The sequence below is a fragment of the Xenia sp. Carnegie-2017 genome, unplaced genomic scaffold (assembly GCF_021976095.1).
Source record: "Xenia sp. Carnegie-2017 unplaced genomic scaffold, XeniaSp_v1 HiC_scaffold_21, whole genome shotgun sequence".
Classification (NCBI taxonomy): Eukaryota; Metazoa; Cnidaria; class Anthozoa; order Malacalcyonacea; family Xeniidae; genus Xenia; species Xenia sp. Carnegie-2017.
This window is the reverse complement of record NW_025813484.1, coordinates 999,138-1,022,457: the sequence shown is the minus strand read 5'-3', so window position 1 is coordinate 1,022,457 and position 23,320 is coordinate 999,138. Positions and strand designations below refer to the sequence as shown.

General features: G+C 33.3%; 2 protein-coding genes across 2 annotated transcripts; both read right to left on the bottom strand.

Moving 5' to 3' along the window:
• Nucleotides 1-1,833: 1,833 nt before the first annotated feature.
• LOC124444463 (protein kinase C-binding protein NELL2-like) lies at nt 1,834-4,903 on the bottom strand. The gene is made up of 10 exons (XM_046995085.1): nt 4,719-4,903; nt 4,573-4,641; nt 4,007-4,228; nt 3,855-3,932; nt 3,545-3,760; nt 3,006-3,134; nt 2,699-2,926; nt 2,434-2,556; nt 2,176-2,301; nt 1,834-2,069 (listed from the first exon to the last, which is right to left on the bottom strand). The coding sequence occupies exons 1-10, from the start codon at nt 4,813-4,815 to the stop codon at nt 1,912-1,914; spliced, it is 1,446 nt and encodes a 481-aa protein (XP_046851041.1). The 5' UTR covers nt 4,816-4,903; the 3' UTR covers nt 1,834-1,911.
• A 1,374-nt stretch (nt 4,904-6,277) lies between these two features.
• Nucleotides 6,278-23,319, bottom strand: LOC124444462. Its single transcript, XM_046995084.1, has 17 exons — nt 23,265-23,319; nt 22,120-22,419; nt 21,639-21,935; nt 20,877-21,176; nt 20,393-20,689; nt 19,990-20,289; nt 19,521-19,817; nt 18,829-19,128; nt 18,404-18,700; nt 17,511-17,813; nt 17,133-17,432; nt 16,758-17,057; nt 16,628-16,660; nt 16,396-16,504; nt 15,807-15,887; nt 15,266-15,339; nt 6,278-14,929 (listed from the first exon to the last, which is right to left on the bottom strand). Exons 1-17 carry the CDS (start codon nt 23,317-23,319, stop codon nt 7,218-7,220), a joined length of 11,355 nt encoding a protein of 3,784 aa, XP_046851040.1. The 3' UTR covers nt 6,278-7,217.
• Nucleotide 23,320: the final 1 nt, after the last annotated feature.

Sequence of the window (23,320 nt, the reverse complement as noted above, 5' to 3'; positions counted from 1 at the left end):
TTGACTGTAGTAGGCGGCCATCTTTTTCGTGCTATGGGTGTAAATCGCCGTCATGAGAAAGCCTCTCGCATTTGAGTTACTTTTATAAATTCATTTTCTAGCTTAGATGGACAAGTCACTTTCAGTGAATATCTGCAACAGTTCACATATTTCGAATAGAATTCTTTTTTTTGTAAATATTTTGATATTAATTTTTCTAATTTTTTTCTTTTGTTGAGTGTACTTTGATGGAAAACTCCTCTCAGCTTACCCGTTGCTGGTTCAATAACATTCTAGGGACTGTATCTTTCAATATCTCTTCGATTTTTAACAAAACTCGTTTCCAGGACGTTTGTTTCCATAAAATCTCACAAGTTTAACTCGCGCTCAAATGTTGGTCATACGTAGAAAAGGCAAAAATCGCAATCAACTTATGCAATATAGTTGTTATTGTTTAATAAATATATATGACATTATATGTCAATCATAGTTATTGTGATTGATTTTTAAGTATATGATGATATTATCAAAAAATACTATTCAAACTTAAGTCTGTTCCCCTTGCAATTTGCTAAGGTAATAATGGAAAACGCCTTCACAAATTTTATATGTCAGGATAGTACAATATTAAAGTTTGTTCAACAATATTTAGAGTAAAACCCAGTTAAATATATAATAAAATTTTGTACTTTACAATACATATGATTTATGATTATTGCTCAATGCTCAGCAAGTACGTTGCTAAGACAACCATTGTTGTTATATAGATGCTAGCGTTGGAAGTGTTTCCTTATAAGTGTACAACATAAAAGTTTTTGAGAAGTCAAAATAAAAATTAGTAATCATAGATCTCAACTAAAATAAATTTATTAAAAAATAAACAAAAATTACTACTTTTGGATCGCAACTTCATCATCATTTTAATGGCTCTGATATAAAAGCAGCTATTAATTTCACTCACAGTAAATTTAAGGTAACTTTAAAGGATAATGAATGACATTATCTTAAGGGGAGAAATGTTGGTATTAGCAGAACTGAACTTGAAGTTTTGAAAAATACAATGAAACCGTTAAATAATAAAACAACTATAAATATTCTGATATATATGTATATTTCAACATTAAAAGAAATATTCAATTTTTGAACAGTCACTGCATTTTATCATTCCATTATTTTGGTCTTTTCGAATTAAAAAATTTTTAAATTTTGAAACATTTTCAAATCTTTCAAAATAACACACTTGAGCTATATGTTTATAATCACGCATCTTCAGGAATGGAAAAATTAGTCCAATTACAGTATCTTTTTAGATTTTCTTGCAAAAAGACAAAAAGCAGAAATGGATGCAGTTTTAAACATCAAAATCAGCGTATGCGCTTAGCAGCTTGACACATCTTAATAGAAATCAATGGATCAGACTCAATGACTCAAATCTGCGTGTTTGAGCTACTGGTTGGAGCATGCTCAGATGTCATTAACTACATTTATAATATAATCTTACAATTTGTATTTCTACATGTTGTATCCTCTGTTCTTCTTTTCTGGTATTGGCTATCTGCAAGAACTTTAGTCAAAGACAAATAAACTTCTTTCCCAGACCTTTTGCATAGAAAGCTCACAAGTTTAACTAAGTGCTGGCCATATATAGAAATGGAAAATCACCATCAACTTATGCAATATAATTGTTTCTGTTATATAAATATATATGTCATGATATGTCAATCATGGTTATCTTGATTGTTTTTAAGTGTATGATGATTTTGTTGAAAAAAACACACGGTCAACTAAAGTATTTTTCCTTGCAATATGCTGAGGAAAAAAGAGCATCATGTCACTGAACTAAAACGATGAAAGTTGCAAAAATGGATTTGCTTTACTTTAACAATACAGACTTGCAGATTTACAAAGTTTAATAGAAAAAAATATCAAAAATTAGTTGTTTGCCGACAATATCAAGACAGCTACAAAAAGAAGCCAAGAATGAAGATAAAATCGGGGCAATGCAGATGAATTCAAAAGATTTATCAACTCATGTAGAGCTCCTTTCTTGTCTTGGTTTTGTGTCGACATGTTTTTCAAGGATGATGTTTCTGCGAAATACACATCAATAACATGTTATAGCAATGTCAAAACTTCTTCTATTGCAACTCAAATATTTGTTGTAGTATTATAAAAGTAAAACTTTGAATTCTTTACCTTTAATACAAAGTTCTCCATTTCCTTGATAACCATGCAAACATTCACATTTGTAACTGCCATCAGTGTTAAGACACTTGGCATTCTCACCACAAAGATTTTGGTATGTTTCACATTCATTAACGTCTTAATAAACATAACAACACAAAAGTAAAAATCTCTCGTATCACACGAGTTTTTGTCTTTGACAAGCACTGACAGTCGAAAAACATACACTGTTATGTCAATGTAAAGAATTAGATGTAGAAAGATATTTACCATAGCAAGCATTGCCGTTTTCTTTGTAACCAGTACGGCATCGGCATATACGATTTCTACTGTAACTTTGACAATAGGAATGTGGTGGACAAAATTTCTTTATGTTATCGCATTCAATAATAGCTGAAAAAACGATAATTTTGTCATTAATGAATCAATGGTACATTTATGAATAATCTTGAAGGTATACAGGGAGTACATTAAAGTCAGAATGTTACATTTCTTGTAGAACATGCATGTACAGATAACAAGGACCTAAAATTACCTTTTATAAACAAGACAGATCTCCTTCCACAGTCATATATTGACTTATAATGATAATGTGTGGCAAGTTTACACAGCTTTTTCTCACTAATGTATTCTGCCACAGCACATTTATCTTTGATTTGACATTTGAATTGACATTGCTCTTTGCTCTCTACTTTCAAATGGGCAAAATAAGTCTTATTCTTAAAGCAACCATTCAGGTAAGGTATCCAGACAACTTCTGGAACTAAAAATACATTGTTGATTGTTCTCATATTATATAGAACAACTCATTGAAAGTTAAAAAACAAACTTGATTCCCCTACTTTTCACGCAAGTTCCTGATTTTTTATAAAAACCAGTTTTACATTCGCATTTGAAGCTTCCAATTCTGTTAATGCAGTTAGCAGAATTCTTGCTGCAGTTGTGGGTACCAATAGCACATTCATTTACATCTTAAAATTAATAATGATTAAATGAAATAAATTTTCATAGTTGAAATAAAATAAATTTACATTGTTTACTCAATGAAAACTCGCTCACAGCCGCATCTGTAGTGGATTGCAGCCCTCACAAGCAAATGGACCTATGTATGTTGTTGTTAGTGTTGCGCGTTGTGGTTTATGAGTCACACATTCATTTTGGCAAACGTACGTTTCACGTTCGACGTCGTGTTATGTGTTGTTAACCCTCTAGGAGCCGGACTTTTTAAAAAGTTTGTACATATTTCGTTTGTTGATTGTTGCCGTGGGTCAACAACGGCCGCAGGGGGTTAAAGTCATCGTGGTTTCTAATCAATATGAACTCAAATGTATACCATAAGACACACGTAAAGTTCAAAAATGATCATTTCAACGTGATCTACCTTTGACCGTGATTTTAAATGGCTGACCACATGACTTTTTCACTTTGTAAACACCTTTACAAAGGAAACAATTTTTTTTATATGCATCATAAACGAAGAATTTACAACTTTTATCTTCGAGGCATATTTCCAAACACTTTTGACGATTCTCGGTCTGGTTTGAAACGTAGTAACTGTAGTCAAAACATTTGGGACCAACTTCGGGCCACACAACCTCTTAAGAAAAATAAACAAAACATAGTAAGAAAAAGTATAACATACGTTTTTGTGACGAAAACAATAACAGTAATAACAAAGTTCTTTAACTTACTGAGGGGATTTTCTGTTGTTTCCATAATTGTGGTCGTGCGAGCCGACTCTATAGTTGTGTGTAATACTTTTATTTTCACTATAAAGACGTACACACTCATCGTCTTTGTTTTTCATATGTAAAGTGATCTGATTTTTATCAACTTTATTTACCTTTCTGCCAGTATAACTGTTTTTTGAGACAACGAGTACGAGAACAGTACCTTCGGCGGTTACTGGAAGTACATTCCGTCTTAGTAAACGAGTATGTAACAGCCCTACATCGGTCATTTTGGAGACACCATTGTGCACAATCCTGTGGCTTCTTTGTGTATTTCTTATCCATTATACTTTTAAGAGTGTAACATCTCTTCGGAAACTGTTCCATCCGGTACGCTTAATACATAAATTACCAAACACACGTGACAGGCACTCCACAGTGACTAATGTCAAAGAATGTTGTTTACAAGAATGAAATAAACTAATAGACAAATAACCATTAGATCACACAACCTTGAACTGCCATTTACAGACAACTTTATGCTGGACATTTTACTATTTTCTTTGCTTTAGCATGAACTTGTTTAGACATGCAAGAACGTTTCTTTAAGTGTGTGGGCGTGCGTGTGCGTTGGGGTTGAGTGCAGCGTAAAATGCATTGCTATTGATGACTTGGAGAGAAAAATAGTAAACAAAGTAAAAAGTAAACAAAGTGAAATAAAATAATTTAACAAACTTACTTATTGCATGCATGTTTTCAAGAGGTCTTGTTGTGGGAGGCAACGATGTAGTTGTAATGTTTACTTTCACTATAAAGTAGAAGACAAGAAAGAAAAAGTACGGTTTTTGCCAGTTAACGTTTTTAGTTAGGTGAAGTTTTATTTACCTTTCTGCCAGTATTTCACAGTTTCAAAGCAAGGAAGTATGTCATGATCATGAGTGGAAGCGAAAATACAGAGTTTTTTAATCTGGATAACAGCCATACATCGATTATCTTTGAGACACCAACTAGTACAATCATTTGTATTGTTTGACTTCCGTCTGTAATATCGAGTAACTACATAACAATCCTTTGGGAATGCTTTCATTTGGATTACTTTACCAGAAAAAAGAAAACAGGAAACATGTTCGTCTTGTTCTTTTAAATGATGTCAAAGCTACCAAAAATTGTTTGTATGAACGAAATACGATATAGCTGTTAAAATGATATGATCATTTCTCAAGTGAATGGTCAATTTAAGAAAATGATATTAAATTATTTCATTATTAAATGCTTACCAAAATCCTTCGCTTCAGCATAATTCTGTTCGTGCCAAAATGTTGCTACGATAAGAAGATATAAAAAATCTGTCAAACATATTTTCATATTGTGTGACTTACTCAACCCATGAAAACAACCAATCAGCAATCGGGAATTAGCTCAGTGAGGAAGTAATCCTCATGATTTAATTGTTGCATCATGTAATTATGAAAATTTGAGTGAGAAAAATGTTTGTTGATGTTCGATAAAAATTTTAGAATAAAAAAATTCTAACAATGTAAAATAACATCATTCAACAAAACTTAAAAGTTCAGTCTGTAACGTGATAAATGATAGGATATGTCCGTTACGCAGGAAGCCTTGTTGATTTAAGTACAGTGTAATGCAGTTTATACACAGTGGACCGCTATCAAACTGTTTAATGTGTTAGTGACGACACAATTATCTAATCGACCATGAAAAGGAGATCCATATCACTGAAGTAAAAACCGAAAGTTGACAAAATGAATTTATTTTAGTCTCACATGACAAACTTGCAGATTTGCAGAGTTTAATAAAAAAAAAGATAAAGAAAAACTGTTTGCTTAGTATATCAAGACAGTGACAAAAGGAAGCCATGAGCCAGGATAAAACCGTGGCGATGGAAATGTATTAAAATCAACTCCTTAAAAGGCCCTTTCTTCTCTTTTCTGGGTGCCAAAATGTTTTTCTTGGTTAGCGTTTCTGTGATTACACATTGATAACATGTTAAAGCAATGTTGTTGTATATATTTAAATGCTAGTTGAAGAATTTTTAAAGCAAATCAATAAGAAGTTTATTTTCTCCACCTTAAATTGAGAGTTCTCCAAAGATCTTGTCGTCATTTGCGTTTTGGTCTTTCCAGTGTTCGCCATTATTGCTGTTGTGGCAAGCGACTCTATAGTTGTGTGTAAGACTTTTATTTTCACTGTAAAGAAGTACAAATTTTCTCATCTTTGTTCTACATATGTAAAGTGATCTGATCTTTATCAACTTTATTTACCTTTCTGCCAGTATAACTGTTTTTTGAGACGAGTACGAGAACAGTACCTTCGGCGGTTACTGGAAGTACATTCCGTCTTAGTAAACGAGTATGTAACAGTCCTACATCGGTACATTTTTTCGAGTAAAAAAACTGATAACCAGGAGGACAAACACATTCGCATTTTCAGTAAACGTTTATTTTTTATTATACGTATGGTGACGGAATTAAAGTAATCATGAATTGGTTAAGCATGTCAAAATCGTTAACTAGTAAATAATTACGATTGCTTACATCATTTTACGTAATGTCACGCTATTAAAGTAATAATAATGAAGTAACAATGACTTAAATAAGCAGTTGAAAATAGCCAATTAGTAATTAGTCCATAATTATTATTGCTCACATCATTTAATTCTTAGAAATTGCAATGTTTTTTTGTTTAATGTTTCGCAGAAAACACATTGAGAACATGTTAAAGCAATGTTAAACTTTATCGTATGAACTTAAATGTTAGTTGAAACTTTAAAGTCTTTACCTTTAATAAAAGTTCTCCACCTCCAACATAAGAGGGTAAACATTCACATTCGTAACTGCCATCAAAGTTAACCAATGAACTTTCTAATTTAAACTGGAATGCTAACTCCAATACTAATGATAAAGGTCATTTTTAGCACACTATGATGTATTTATATTCGAGTTTTTTCAGTTAATTAGAAACTAGAGCTTGTGTGGTAAAACCTAACGTGACAATATGTGCAACAGTGTTTAATTCATATCCCCTTTTCATTTTTTAAAATAACATCATGGAGCTTCTATAAACTCAAGAACAGTAACAATTCCGGTTTCAGAAAGGATGGCAACGTTGACGTTCAAGTTTATACTACAATACATTGGTGTTAATACAGTTGGCAAGTTTACCACGAAGATTTTGAAATCATTAACGTCTACAAAATCATAAACACAAGATACGTAAAGAGTTTCGATACCAAATCATGTAAACTTACTGGATTTGATGAAGCTGTACGTTTCGTTACAGTTGATACAGATGATTTTGACGTTGAATTTCTCTGTTTAAGGATCTATAGTTTTAACTCTAGAAATTCCTTTTCTATTATTTATATTAAAATTCATAGACTTTTCTCTTTCGTTTAGGTAATGCTTTCGCTTTGGAAGATTTGTTGCGTGATCTTGGCTTCCGGGATTTTTTGTGATTTTTTTTGCAGTGGCAACGTTTTTTACATACTTGTGCAAGTTCATAAATTTCCATCTCTCCTCTGCACTGGCAATGACTTACGCATCCTTGTGCAAGTTCATAAATATCCATCTCTGAGTCATATGTGTCCAATGTTGTAGCATTAACTGACAATCCATAAAGATCGGAAGCTTTAATAGCTGGAAAAGCAGTTGCTAACTTTCTTCGTTTAGGTAATGAAATGGTTATGGGAGATTTGTTTAGTTCCTTTCGCTTCCTGTGCTTTCGATGACTATTTTTGCCGTGTGAATGCTTTTTACAAGCTTGTGCAAGTTCATAAATTTCAATTTCTGATTCATATAAGCCTATTGCTGCAACATTATCTGACATTTTATAAATATCGTGACTAGAAGCTTTAATGGTTGGAGCAACAATTGCTGAACTACTTGATTCAGTTAATGACATGTTTGTCGAAGATTTCTTTACTGTCTTTGACTCCGAGTGATTATTTTTGATGTGGAAATGTTTGATAGAATCTTGCGTAGGTTCATTAACTTCCATCTTTGAATCATATATGTCTATCGATGTAGCGTTATCTGACATTCTATAAATATCTTGACTAGAAGCTTCAATGGCTGGAATAACAGCTGCTAAACTACTTGGATTAGGTAATGATACAGTTGAAGAAGATTTCTTCAGTGTCCTTGGCTTACGGTGCTTTCGATGACTATTTTTGGTGTGGGAATAACTGATAGAATCTTGGGCAAGTCCATGAATTTCCATGTTTGAATCATATACATCTACTGCTGTAGCATTATCTGGTATTCTATAAATATCTTCACTAGAGGCACCAATAGCTGGAACAACAGCTGCTAAACTAGTTGGTTTAGGTAATGATTTGGTTGTTAAAGAGTTCTTTAGTTTCCTTGGCTTCTGGTGCTTTCGATGACTATTTTTGGAGTAGGAATGTTTGATGGAATCTTCTGCAAGTTCATAAATTTCTATGTTTGAATCATATATGTCTACTGTTGTAGGATTATCTGACATTCTATAGACATCTTGACTAGAGGCACCAATGGTTGGAATAACGACTGCTAAACTAGTTGGTTTAGGTAATGGTTTGGTTGTTAAAGAATTCTTTCGTTTCCTTGTCTTCCGGTGATTCCGATGACTATTTTTGGTGTGGGAATGTTTGATAGAATCTTCTGCAAGTTCATAAATTTCCATGTTTGAATCATATATGTCTACTGTTGTAGGATTATCTGACATTGCACAAATATCTTCACTATAAGCACCAATAGCTGGAACAATAGCTGCTAAACTAGTTTGTTTAGGTAATGATTTGGTTGTTAAAGATTTCTTCAGCTTCCTTGGCTTCTGGTGCTTTCGATGACTATTTTTGGTGTGGGAATGTTTGATAGAATCTTGTGCAAGTTCATTAACTTCCATCTTTGAATCATATATGTCTATCAATGAAGCATTATCTGACATTCTATAAATATCTTGACTAGAAGCTTCAATGGCTGGAATAACAGCTGCTAAACTACTTGGAGTAGGTGATGATACAGTTGAAGAAGATTTCTTCAGTGTCCTTGGCTTACGGTGCTTTCGATGACTATTTTTGGTGTGGGAATAACTGATAGAATTTTGTGCAAGTCCATGAATTTCCATGTTTGAATTATATACATCTACTGCTGTAGCATTATCTGACATTCTATAAATATCTTCACTAGAGGCACCAATAGCTGGAACAACAGCTGCTAAACTAGTTGGTTTAGGTAATGATTTGGTTGTTAAAGAGTTCTTTAGTTCCCTTGGCTTCTGGTGCTTTCGATGACTATTTTTGGAGTGAGAATGTTTGATGGAATCTTCTGCAAGTTCATAAATTTCCATGTTTGAATCATATATGTCTACTGTTGTAGGATTATCTGACATTGCACAAATATCTTCACTACAAGCACCAATAGCTGGAACAATAGCTGCTAAACTAGTTTGTTTAGGTAATGATTTGGTTGTTAAAGATTTCTTCAGCTTCCTTGGCTTCTGGTGCTTTCGATGACTATTTTTGGAGTGGGAATGTTTGATGGAATCTTGTGCAAGTTCATTAACTTCCATCTTTGAATCATATATGTCTATCAATGAAGCATTATCTGACATTCTATTGATATCTTGACTAGAACCTCCAATGGTTGGAAAAATGGTTGCTAAACTACTTCGTTCAGACAATGATAAAGTTGAAGATTTCTTAAGTGTCATTGGGTTACGGTGCTTTTGATGACTATTTTTAGTATGGGAATGCTTGATAGAATTTTGTGCAAGTTTATAAATTTCCAATTTTGAATCATATATGTCTATTGAAGTAGCATTATCTGACAATCTATGATTTTCTTTACTAGAAGCTCCAATGGATGCAACAACAGCTACTAAACTACTTTGTTTAGGTACTGATTTCGTTGTAAAAAATCTCATGAGTTTTTTTAACTTCCAGGACTTTCGTTGACTAGTTTTGTTGTGGGAGCATTTGATAGAATCTTGCCCAACATCATTAATTTCCATCATGGAATCATATTTGTCTATTGATGTAGCACTAACTGACATTCTATAATTATCTTGACTAGAAGTTTTAATGGCTGGAACAACAGTCGCTAAACTACTTGCTTTAGTTAATGATACAGTTGAAGAAGATTTCTTCAGTGTCCTTGGCTTACGGTGCTGTCGATGACTATTCTTAGTGTGGGAATGTTTGATAGAATCTTGCGTAGGTTCATTAACTTCCATCTTTGAATCATATATGTCTATGGATGTAGCACTACCTGACATTCTATAGATATCTTGACTAGAAGTTTCAATGGCTGAAACAACAGTTGCTAAACTACTTGGTTCAGGTAATGATATAATTGAAGAAGATTTCTTCAGTGTCTTTGGCTCATGATGCTTTCGATGACTATTCTTGGTGTGGGAATGTTTGATAGAATCTTGTGCAAGTTTATTAACTTCAATCTTTGGTTCAGGTAATGATACAGTAGAAGAAGATTTCTTCAGTTTCCTTGGCTTCTGGTGCTTTCGATGACTATTATTGGTGTGGGAATGTTTGATAGAGTGTTGTGCAAGTTCATTAACTTCCATCTTTGAATCATATATGTCTATCAATGAAGCAATATCTGACATTCTGTTGATATCTTGACTAGAACCTCCAATGGTTGGAAAAATTGTTGCTAAACTACTTCGTTCAGACAATGATAAAGTTGAAGATTTCTTAAGTGTCATTGGGTTACGGTGCTTTTGATTACTATTTTTAGTACGGGAATGCTTGATAGAATCTTGTGCATGTTTATAAATTTCCAATTTTGAATCATATATGTCTATTGAAGTAGCATTATCTGACAATCTATGATTTTCTTTACTAGAAGCTCCAATGGATGCAACAACAGCTACTAAACTACTTTGTTTAGGTACTGATTTCGTTGTAAAAAATCTCATGAGTTTTTTTAACTTCCAGGACTTTCGTTGACTAGTTTTGTTGTGGGAGCATTTGATAGAATCTTGCCCAACATCATTAATTTCCATCATGGAATCATATTTGTCTATTGATGTAGCACTAACTGACATTCTATAATTATCTTGACTAGAAGTTTTAATGGCTGGAACAACAGTCGCTAAACTACTTGCTTTAGTTAATGATACAGTTGAAGAAGATTTCTTCAGTGTCCTTGGCTTACGGTGCTGTCGATGACTATTCTTAGTGTGGGAATGTTTGATAGAATCTTGCGTAGGTTCATTAACTTCCGTCTTTGAATCATATATGTTTATGGATGTAGCACTACCTGACATTCTATAGATATCTTGACTAGAAGTTTCAATGGCTGGAACAACAGTTGCTAAACTACTTGGTTCAGGTAATGATATAATTGAAGAAGATTTCTTCAGTGTCTTTGGCTCATGATGCTTTCGATGACTATTCTTAGTGTGGGAATGTTTGATAGAATCTTGTGCAAGTTTATTAACTTCAATCTTTGGTTCAGGTAATGATACAGTTGAAGAAGATTTCTTCAGTTTCCTTGGCTTCTGGTGCTTTCGATGACTATTTGTGGTGTGGGAATGTTTGATAGAATCTTGTGCAAGTTCATTAACTTCCATCTTTGAATCATATATGTCTATCAATGAAGCATTATCTGACATTCTATAAATATCTTGACTAGAAGCTTCAATGGCTGGAATAACAGCTGCTAAACTACTTGGATTAGGTAATGATACAGTTGAAGAAGATTTCTTCAGTGTCCTTGGCTTACGGTGCTTTCGATGACTATTTTTGGTGTGGGAATAACTGATAGAATTTTGTGCAAGTCCATGAATTTCCATGTTTGAATTATATACATCTACTGCTGTAGCATTATCTGACATTCTATAAATATCTTCACTAGAGGCACCAATAGCTGGAGCAACAGCTGCTAAACTAGTTGGTTTAGGTAATAATTTGGTTGTTAAAGAATTCTTTAGTTTCCTTGGCTTCTTGTGCTTTCGATGACTATTTTTGGAGTGGGAATGTTTGATGGAATCTTCTGCAAGTTCATAAGTTTCTATGTTTGAATCATATATGTCTACTGCTGTAGGATTATCTGACATTCTATAGATATCTTGACTAGAGGCACCAATGGCTGGAACAACAACTGCTAAACTAGTTGGTTTAGGTAATGAATTGGTTGTTAAAGAATTCTTTCGTTTCCTTGTCTTCCGGTGATTTCGATGACTATTCTTGGTGTGGGAATGTTTGATGGAATCTTCTGCAAGTTCATAAATTTCCATGTTTGAATCATATATGTCTACTGTTGTAGGATTATCTGACATTGCGCAAATATCTTCACTACAAGCACCAATAGCTGGAAGAACAGCTGCTAAACTAGTTTGTTTAGGTAATGATTTGGTTGTTAAAGATTTCTTCAGTTTCCTTGGCTTCTGGTGCTTTCGATGACTATTTTTGGTGTGGGAATGTTTGATAGAATCTTGTGCAAGTTCATTAACTTCCATCTTTGAATCATATATGTCTATCAATGAAGCATTATCTGACATTCTATTGATATGACTAGAAGCTTCAATGGCTGGAATAACAGCTGCTAAACTACTTGGATTAGGTAATGATACAGTTGAAGAAGATTTCTTCAGTGTCCTTGGCTTACGGTGCTTTCGATGACTATTTTTGGTGTGGGAATAACTGATAGAATTTTGTGCAAGTCCATGAATTTCCATGTTTGAATTATATACATCTACTGCTGTAGCATTATCTGAAATTCTATAAATATCTTCACTAGAGGCACCAATAGCTGGAACAACAGCTGCTAAACTAGTTGGTTTAGGTAATGATTTGGTTGTTAAAGAATTCTTTAGTTTCCTTGGCTTCTGGTGCTTTCGATGACTATTTTTGGAGTGGGAATGTTTGATGGAATCTTCTGCAAGTTCATAAGTTTCTATGTTTGAATCATATATGTCTACTGCTGTAGGATTATCTGACATTCTATAGATATCTTGACTAGAGGCACCAATGGCTGGAACAACAACTGCTAAACTAGTTGGTTTAGGTAATGATTTGGTTGTTAAAGAATTCTTTCGTTTCCTTGTCTTCCGGTGATTTCGATGACTATTCTTGGTGTGGGAATGTTTGATGGAATCTTCTGCAAGTTCATAAATTTCCATGTTTGAATCATATATGTCTACTGTTGTAGGATTATCTGACATTGCGCAAATATCTTCACTACAAGCACCAATAGCTGGAAGAACAGCTGCTAAACTAGTTTGTTTAGGTAATGATTTGGTTGTTAAAGATTTCTTCAGTTTCCTTGGCTTCTGGTGCTTTCGATGACTATTTTTGGTGTGGGAATGTTTGATAGAATCTTGTGCAAGTTCATTAACTTCCATCTTTGAATCATATATGTCTATCAATGAGGAATTATCTGACATTCTATTGATATCTTGACTAGAACCTCCAATGGTTGGAAAAATAGTTGCTAAACTACTTCGTTCAGACAATGATAAAGTTGAAGATTTCTTAAGTGTCATTGGGTTACGGTGCTTTTGATGACTATTTTTAGTATGGGAATGCTTGATAGAATTTTGTGCAAGTTTATAAATTTCCAATTTTGAATCATATATGTCTATTGAAGTAGCATTATCTGACAATCTATGATTTTCTTTACTAGAAGCTCCAATGGATGCAACAACAGCTACTAAACTACTTTGTTTAGGTACTGATTTCGTTGTAAAAAATCTCATGAGTTTCTTTAACTTCCAGGACTTTCGATGACTAATTTTGGTGCGGGAATGTTTGATAGAATCCTGTGCAAGTTCATTAATAATTTCCATCTTTGAATCATACAAGTCTATCGATGTAGCGTTACCCGACATTCTATAGATATTTTGACTAGAACCTCCGGTGGTTGGAACAACAGCTGCTAAACTATTTGGTTTAGGTAATGATTTGGTTGATAAAGATTTCTTCAGTGTCCTTGGTTTACGGTGCTTTCGACGACTATTCTTGGGGTGGGAATGTTTGATAGAATCTTGTGCAAGTTCATTAACTTCCATCTTTGAATCATATATGTCTATGGATGTAGCACTACTTGACATTCTATAGATATCTTGACTACAAGCTTCAATGGTTGGAACAACAGATGTTAAACTACTTGGTTCAGGTAATGATATAGTTGAAGAATATTTCTTCAGTATCCTTGGTTTCCAGAACTTTCGATGACTTTTTTTGTTGCGGGAATGTTTTATAGAATCATGTGGAAGTTTATTAACTTCCATCTTTGAATCATATATGTCTATTGATATAGCATTCTCTGACATTCTATAAATATCTTGACTAGAACGTCCATTGGTTTGAACAACAGTTGCTAAACTATTTGGTTTAGGCAATGATTTGGTTGATAAAGATTTCTTCAGTTTCCTTGGCTTCTGGTGCTTTTGATGACTATTTTTGGTGTAAGAATGTTTAATAGAATCTTGTGCAAGTTCATTAACTTCCATCTTTGAATCATAAATGTTTATTGATGTAACATTATCTGACATTCTATAAATATCTTGATTAGAAGCTTCAATTGACTTAAAAACAGCTACTAAACTACTTTCTTTACGTACTGATTTCGTTGTGAAAAATTTTACGAGTCTCCTTAAATTCCAGGACTTTCGTTGACTATTTTTGGTGTGGGAATGTTTTATAGAATCTTGCACAAGTCCATGAATTTCCATCTTTGAATCATATATGTCTATTGCTGTAGCATTATCCGACATTTTATAATTATCTTGACTAGAAGCTTCAATGGCTGGAACAACAGTTGCTATAGTACTTTGTTCATTCAATGATATATTTGCTGAAGCAATGCTGAGTGTGCTTGGCTTCGGAGACATAGAAGCTTGTGCAAGTTCATAAATTTCCACTTCTGAATCATATATGTCTATTGCCAGTGCATTATCTGGCTGTCTATAAATATCTTGACTAGAGGCACCAATGGCTGTAGTAAAAGCTGCTAAACTGCTGTCATATACGTTTTCAGTTGTCACATTCTCTGTTCCATACAGGTTTTCTGCAGTAATATTGCCCATGTCATACTTAGTTGTTACAAATGTTGCGTCATACAGGTTTTGAGCTGTATAAAGGAAATCAAAAGTACATTCAGCATCTACAGATTATTTTTATGTATTTTGGAACAGAATTCTTGTGCAAACGATGCTCACAAAAAAGTAATCAACATTTCTATTCATGCAATGACGATAATTTGAGGTCAATTCATGCAATTATTTTACGAGAAAACTGGCTACATTACATCATAACTGAACGATCATCTTCGTGGTGGAGAAGAACTTTGTCATTTGATACAAGATGTTTTATTTTAAAAAAGAAACATTGGTATTATTGGTCCAGTATATGAGAGAAGAATGCTTGTTTACTTTAAAGGAAGATATTCAAATTTTACGTAGAGTACCTCTCTCTCCTGATGAAACATTATCGTACTCAGAGTCTGCATCATGAATTTTCGAAGAAACAACATCTGTATATCTGTATAAAACATTAGAAAAGATGAACAAACCCAATAAAAACAGTGGTGGTGATTGTGTTTAGGCATATTTCCAAATTAGTGAGATATTCTCTATATGCTGTAGGATGTTTTTAAGACCGAAGGAAAAGATTTTTCATCTTAAACGGCAAAGAACGTATTTATTTTTTGCCAAAGGCTACCGTCTCGTGCAGGATTGTACAGTTTGACTAAACAACGGTGATAAAGAAAACATTAAAACTTTGCTTCCTCGTTTTACTTTGAAAAACAATTTTTTAAATTTGAAAACTAGAACAAAACAAAACAAAAACAAAAGCAAAGAACCCTCGATCAACAAGAGGTTCTGATAAACTGCAGATTATGCATGCACTTAATATAATCAATATCTGTATGAGCATGCACTAAAAAGGGAAGGGGGAGGAAGGAAATAATGCCATTTATAAAATTACATTGAGATTTAAACACGCACTCGCTATATCTATCTTTATCTTTTTTGTTCCAATAACTTGTTAGCCTGTCCTGTCTTTCTTTTGCTTCGAGTTGCTTTTTTCTGTAGAAAAAAATTGATAAAATTAGCTGGCGATCCACTTCTATAATATACTGTAGTTCCTGATTGAATGACAAATAAGACAAAAAATACACCAAAGAAAGAACCAGAAAAGATTTGGTGTCGGATTAATAAGCAATACCTTTCAATAATTTGTTTATTAGTCAAAGCCCACTGAATAATTTTATTCAAATTAGAGGAAAAGAGAGTTCTCAAATATAAGTTTGTTTTGAGTTTGTCTGATGAACGCAAGACAACATTTGAATAACAGTTTGATATCAGTAATTTGTGAAAATTGTAAAGGAAAGTAACGTAAAAGTAAAACTGCAGTAACAAAAATTCTCTTTTAATAATCCTGTATTACTTATTTTTCGCCTATATTATTCTTAAACATAACAAAGTACGCATTTATTAGGACTTTGACACAAAACGTAATAAAAGGTTTGAGAGGTCTGAAGCAAAATTCTATTTTTTGTACGAAAGAGTTTTGTACATAATTAATTTGTCACACCTATCATAAGGTAGAATTCCTTTCTTCCATGAAACACAAATAATGACAATGACAATCAGTACCACTACAAAGATAGACACTCCTGCTATCCCAGAGAACGTTATTACACCTGACAATAAAACAAAAACAAATTATTCGTTTTTGTTTTTTGTAATGTATTTATAAATGAATAAAAAGTATCTTGATCATTACTGATAGTTTAAATAAATTTATCAAAAATTTAACAACTTACTTTCCTCCGTTATATCTGGTATTTTGTTCCGTTCTTAAATAAAAAATAAGCTTACAGTTCAGTTGTACATTGGTAGGTTGTTACTGCACACATTTCGCTATAATGCAAATAGAAATAATAAACATTTTACCATTGCCATGTTTGTGAAGAACAGCAGGCGGTCCAACTCCTGCAATTGTTCCAGCTTTAATATGAAATATGTAATTGGTGAATGGATTCAAGCTATTGTTCTTCCATACAGTGATATTTGGAGACAAGGAAGAGTTTGTGACCTTCCTAACTTTGGAATGAAACATTTCTTCATAAGCGATAACTTCATAAAGCACAAGAATGCCATTTTGATCCTTAACATCGGGAGCTGTCCAATTTATTTCAATTGATCTTGAACTTAAAGTTCGTAAGACTGCATTTTTAGGTGGAGCAGATGGTGCTATATAAACGAAGGACAGTTTAAACTGATTATCAAAATGAACATATCAAGTACATATTTCGTAAAATCAGATACCTGCTTCTCCGGTGCGAAAACCAATGTGATTAGCAGGACCATAACCTTGAGCATTTCTTGCTTCGACGTGAATATTATACAATGTATAAGGCTTCAAATTGTCTTCAGTATGAAACAATTGAGTTTTAGGCACGGTAATGTAATTGCGACACGGCGCATTCAAATATTTTTCCTGTACGCAAAGTCTATAGCCGGTGATATGACCATTTTGCATTGTAGCATTTGGAGGTTTCCAGAATATTTGTAGAATATGTGGACCGATTCTGATAGCATAAAGAGCACGTGGTGGTCCAGAAGGAGCTGAGAAATTAAGTGAATGACAAATCAAGCCAACATTCTTTTCAAAAAATTTATATACTGTTTTAACTTTTAACTCACGAGAAGAAAGAGTTTTTCGTGAGATAACTGCTTTCGGTCCCCAGCCTACAATTGTACTCGCCATAACTGCCAATAAGTATTCCGTATATGGTTTCAACCCTTTGATGATTTTCCTTAATGATTTTCCATCAGTAATATAATTCACGATGCTACAAATTTGGCCAGAGTTTGTCTCTATATAGCACACACCATACTTGGTAATGATTCCATTTCGACGATGCTCTTCAGGTGGTGACCAGGCTAATTTCAAGCTTTTGGAAGTAACATCTTTTACCATTATAAGTCGCGGAGGACCACTAGGTACTAGTAGAATAAAAAAAATAATTCAAGAAATTTGAATAGCAGAAATTTATTTTTTTAGAAATAAGAAAAATATTCAGAGTTTTTCAAGTACAGGTCAAAGTTACATGCCATCTTCCTTAATTGATTGCTTGTATTAGATTGTGTATTCACATATATAAAAGTACAACATGCACGATTGAATCAATGCTAGTATCTGAGTTAGACTACATATGTCACATCAAAATTTGATGATCAGCTTTGTTTTTGTATTGTATATAACAATGATTTGACTTTTTCATGAGAATAAATGTTAACTCAAACAAAAAAGTTGGTCTTCTTTTGGTACGCTTCGAAAAATCTTCATTGTAAACATTTTGATCAGTTTTTGTTAGATTTATCATTAATAAATTTGATATGAAAATAAATATCGAGTTCTTAGAACATCATAGTTATTTTCTTAAATGATACAAAACTTTTTGACCATTTCCGTTTTTTCTGCAATTCAATATATATTAATCCATTTCAATAGCATGTTATCTTTTATTGTTAAAACCTGTAAAAATTTTCGAGGAGCATGAATATTAACAAATACAACTAAAATCCTCTCCAACCTGATTCTTTCATTCTTTGAGTAATCTTTGCAGGAGGACCGTAGCCAGCTTTAGTAGCAGCGGATATTTCAATGGTATATTGCACGTAAGGTTTTAAACCAGTAAATGTATATGATGTTTTTGTAAATGGAACAGTTACTTTAGGTGTGCATGTTGACAAAAACTGCCGTCGTATGCAAGCCGAATATTTCGTTAAAATACCATTAAGAAGAGAACTGTTTGGTGACGACCATGTTGCGTTGATAAGATTTTTAGTGTACGAAGAGACACGTAAATTGCGAGGTGCACCCGATGGTTCTGAGTGCACAAAAATGTAAAAAATGTTGTCATCACAACGAAATGCAAAAAATACTCTAACAATTTGTATCCTTTTTTTATCATGTACGAAACACGCTAAACAGACTTCAGTTTCGGTGTTTTCTCACCTGCCTCCAATGTCCTAGTTGCTAAAACTGCTGCTGGACCATATCCAATCTTTGTTGCTGCTGAAATTCTAAGATGATACTTGGTGTAAGGCTTTAGATTCGAAAAAGTGTAAACTGTGATGTTGCCTGTAGTAATTTGAAGTAAACATGGTCTTTGAGAAGTACTGGCAATCTTAATGCAGAGTTTGTAATTAATGATTCTTCCATTGCGTAATTTAGGATCTGGAGGAAGCCAGGAAGCAGTGATATTCGTCGCATCCACTCGAGATATTTGAAACTTTATGGGTGGACCATCAGGAACTAAAAGTAAATAAATTGTTCGATTTAAAACATTAAAATTATTCTACTAATATTTTTTTTGCAAAACTTCCATAAATAAATCGAATATCAACTGAATCAAAGGCGAATCAGAAAGGGTGAACAATTCGATTTAAATAACAAGGAATTAAAAATTTACGTGTTACATAGTTTTAAAAGCTCATTTTGAAATATTTACAACACTAGCGTTACAACTTTGATATAACTGATCTAGCTTAAGAAGTTCGTTATTACATCACGTAAAGAGTTTTTAAAGTATTTAATCACAGATGAATTATTTGTATATTGCTTTCTTGTAGTTCATGATTGCCAATGAATAGTAAAACAGTTAATGCTTTCATATTGACCTATTTTACGAAATTTACCACTATTACCTGATTCTCTCGTTCTTTGAGTAATCTTGGTTTGAGGACCGTAGCCTGCTTTAGTCGCAGCAGATATTTCAATGGTATATTGCACGTAAGGTTTTAAACCAGTAAATGTATATGATGTTTTCGTGAATGGAACAATTACTTTAGTTGTGCATAATGTCAAAGACTGTCGTCGAATACACACTGAATATTTGGTTAAAATACCATTCAGCAGGGAGCGGTCAGGTGACGACCATGTTGTCTTGATAAAATTTTTGGTGTACGAAACGACATTTAGATTGCGAGGTGCACCCGATGGTTCTGAAAAGGCAAAAAAATGTGAAAAAATTTGTAAGACAGCAAAAAATGTAAGTTGTAGAAATAACTGGTTTCAATTAATCACCAACCAACGCATTTTGAGAATTTGTGAGCTTCTTTTTATCACGAAACATGCATATACTGTAGACACACTTTAGATTCAGTCTTTTCTCACCTGCCTCTAATGTCTTAGTAGTTATAACTGCTGCTGGGCCATATCCAATCTTTGTTGCAGCTGAAATTCTAAGATGATACTTGGTGTAAGGCTTTAAGTTTGAAAAAGTGTAAACTGTGATATTGTCTGTAGTAATTTGAAGTAAACATGGTCCTTGAGAAGTATTGCCAATCTTAATGCAGAGTTTGTAATTGATAATTCTTCCATTGCGTAATGCAGGATCTGGAGGAAGCCAGGAAGATGTGATATTCGTTACATCCACTCGAGATATTTGAAGCTTCGTGGGTGGACCATTCGGAACTAAAATCAAATAAATTGTTAGATTTCGAGCACTTATATTCTTTATTTGAATCACTTAAAATGTAAAACTTTTGTTCATTAATAATATACTTCCTCTTCCTACCTGATTCTCTCGTTCTTTGAGTAATCTTAGCTCGAGGACCAAAGCCAGCCTTAGTACCAGCAGATATTTCAATGGTATATTGCACGTAAGGTTTCAAACCAGTAAATGTATATGATGTTTTTGTGAATGGAACAATTACTTTAGGTGTGCATGATTTCAAAGACTGTCGTCGAAGGCAAACTGAATAACTGCTTAAAATACCATTTAGCAGGGAGCTGTCAGGTGACGACCATGTTACTTTAATAATGTTTTTAGTGTACGAAACGACATTTAAATTGCGAGGTGCACCCGATGGTTCTGAAGGAATTAATAGGAAAATAATGTTGTCATTACAAAAGAATGCAAGAAATTTGTAAGACGATTGAAAATGTAAACTCTAAAAATGAAAGTACCCTTCAACTAATGCAGTTACAATTTTGTAACATCTTTATATTATGAAACCTGCGTAAACTGTAGACACTCTTCAGGTTTAGTCTTTTCTCACCTGCCTCTAATGTCTTAGTAGTTATAACTGCTGCTGGTCCATATCCAATCTTTGTTGCAGCTGAAATTCTGAGATGATACTTGGTGTAAGGTTTTAAGTTCAAAAAAGTGTACACTGTGATATTGCCTGTAGTAACTTGAAGTAAACATGGTCCTTGAGAAGTACTGCCAATCTTAATGCAGAGTTTGTAATTGATGATTCTTCCATTGCGTAATGTTGGATCTGGAGGAAGCCAGGAAGCAGTGATATTTGTTGCATCCACTGCAGATATTTGAAACATCGTAGGAGGACCATTAGGAACTAAAATTAAATAAACTTTTAGATTTGAAGCATTAAAAATATTCTTAATTTGAATCACTTAAAAAGTAATTTATAAGAACACAGATGTATTTTAGTCACTGTGTGTTTGTTGGTTGTATGAACATTTCATTGGAAATATAAAAGAAAGTCTCCCTAATTTTAAAGACTTCCTACTTTATTCTAGTATTTTATCATCCATTAAAAAATACTTAACATTACTGTATTGAGAAGTTATTAGTAAACATTTTTTAAATTTGATGACTTTTTTATTTGAAATGAGTTCATTATATATCAAATAAGAAAATAGTAAACTAAATACATTTAATAAGTTTGTTGATAATGATGTCACACATACAGTTAAATAACTAATTCTATCAAAATTCATAAATTTTAAGAACATTATCAAAATTTATTCAACCATGAATGTTTCATGTTCATAAATATTATACATCCTCCTCCTACCTGATTCTCTCGTTCTTTGAGTAATGTTGGCTCGAGGACCATAGCCAACTTTAGTAGCAGCAGATATTTCAATGGTATATTGCACGTAAGGTTTTAAACCAGTAAATGTATATGATGTTTTCGTGAATGGAACAATTACTTTAGGTGTGCATGATTTCAAAGACTGTGGTCGAATACACACTGAGTATTTGGTTAAAATACCATTGAGCAGGGTGCTGTCAGGTGACGACCATGTTGCTTTCATAAAATTTTTCGTGTACGAAATGACCTTTAAATTTCGAGGTGCACCAGACGGTTCTGAAGGAATAAAAGGCAAAAAAATGCCATTGCAAAAGAACGCAAGAAATTTGTAAGACAGTTGAAAATGTAAGCTGTAAAAAAAGCATAAGCCAACATGAGCTCTTTTACAATTAGTAAGCTTTTTTTATATCATGCAACATTCTTATACTGTAGAAGGACTTTGGATTCATTCTTTTCTCACCTGCCTCTAAAGTCTTAGTATTTGCAACTGCTGCTGGGCCATATCCAATCTTTGTTGCAGCTGTAATTCTAAGATGGTATTTGGTGTAAGAGTTTAAGTTCGACAAAGTGTAAGCTGTGATGTTGCCTGTCGTAACTTGAAGTAAACAGGGTCCTTGAGAAGTATTGCCAATCTTAATGCAGAGTTTGTAGTTGATGATTCTTCCATTGCGTAATGTAGGATCTGGAGGAAGCCATGAAGATGTGATACTCGTCGTACCAACGCGCATTATTTGAAACTTTATTGGAGGACCATTGGGAACTAAAGTTATAAAAATTGTTAGATTTAAAACATTGAAAAAAATGAAATTTGGTTTATTTAACGATTAATAAGCAAGGAAATGCACCGAGATAAACAAATCAGTGTACAAAGGGCTGGTTTTTAAGGATAGTGAAGAGTCTTCTTTCAAACACTTTCAACTTTATCCTTATCTTTAAAATCCATTCTCATTTATCGCAAAGCGTCGCTTGAATTGTCAACGTTTATCACCGATGGTCAGTGATGGCAAGTGCACGAAAGATTCTTATAAATTGGCGAGGATATATTAGCAAACGCTCTTCGATATTCATGGCTCCTTTCATCTTAAGTTGATAATTTCTGTACAGCTTCAATTGTTTATAATATAAGTTGTCGCCGAAGTTGCAGGACTCAACAGATTCTCGTTCAAAAAGATGTTTTAAGCAAGTACCACTCGGCAATGATCGGCGATGAATGCAAGAAACAAACTGTTTTGTTTCTTGCAATGGCAGCGCCGATGTTCAGCGACCGTCATAAAAAATCGGCGACACAAATTTTAATGCGTTCTCATTAATCGTAAGCGTTCGCCGACGTCATAAAAGCTCTATCACTGACGTTTTGCGATGAATGAGAACAAAGTTTTAAGATTATTAAATTAAAATGTTTAAGTGAATGATTTTTTAATTTTGATCGTTCTCTTATCATAAATAAAATATGTTTGTACAAAAAAGTAAACTAAATAGAATCAACTCGATCTGTAGGTAGTCTTGTCATCGCTATCTCAATTAACTTAGAAACACTATTAAAATTTATTCACTTCATATGTGTTTCCTGTAAAACTGTTAACTTTTCGCTCATTTATGTTATACTTGCTTCTTCTACCTGATTCTCTCGTTCTTTGAGTAATCTTGGCTCGAGGACCATA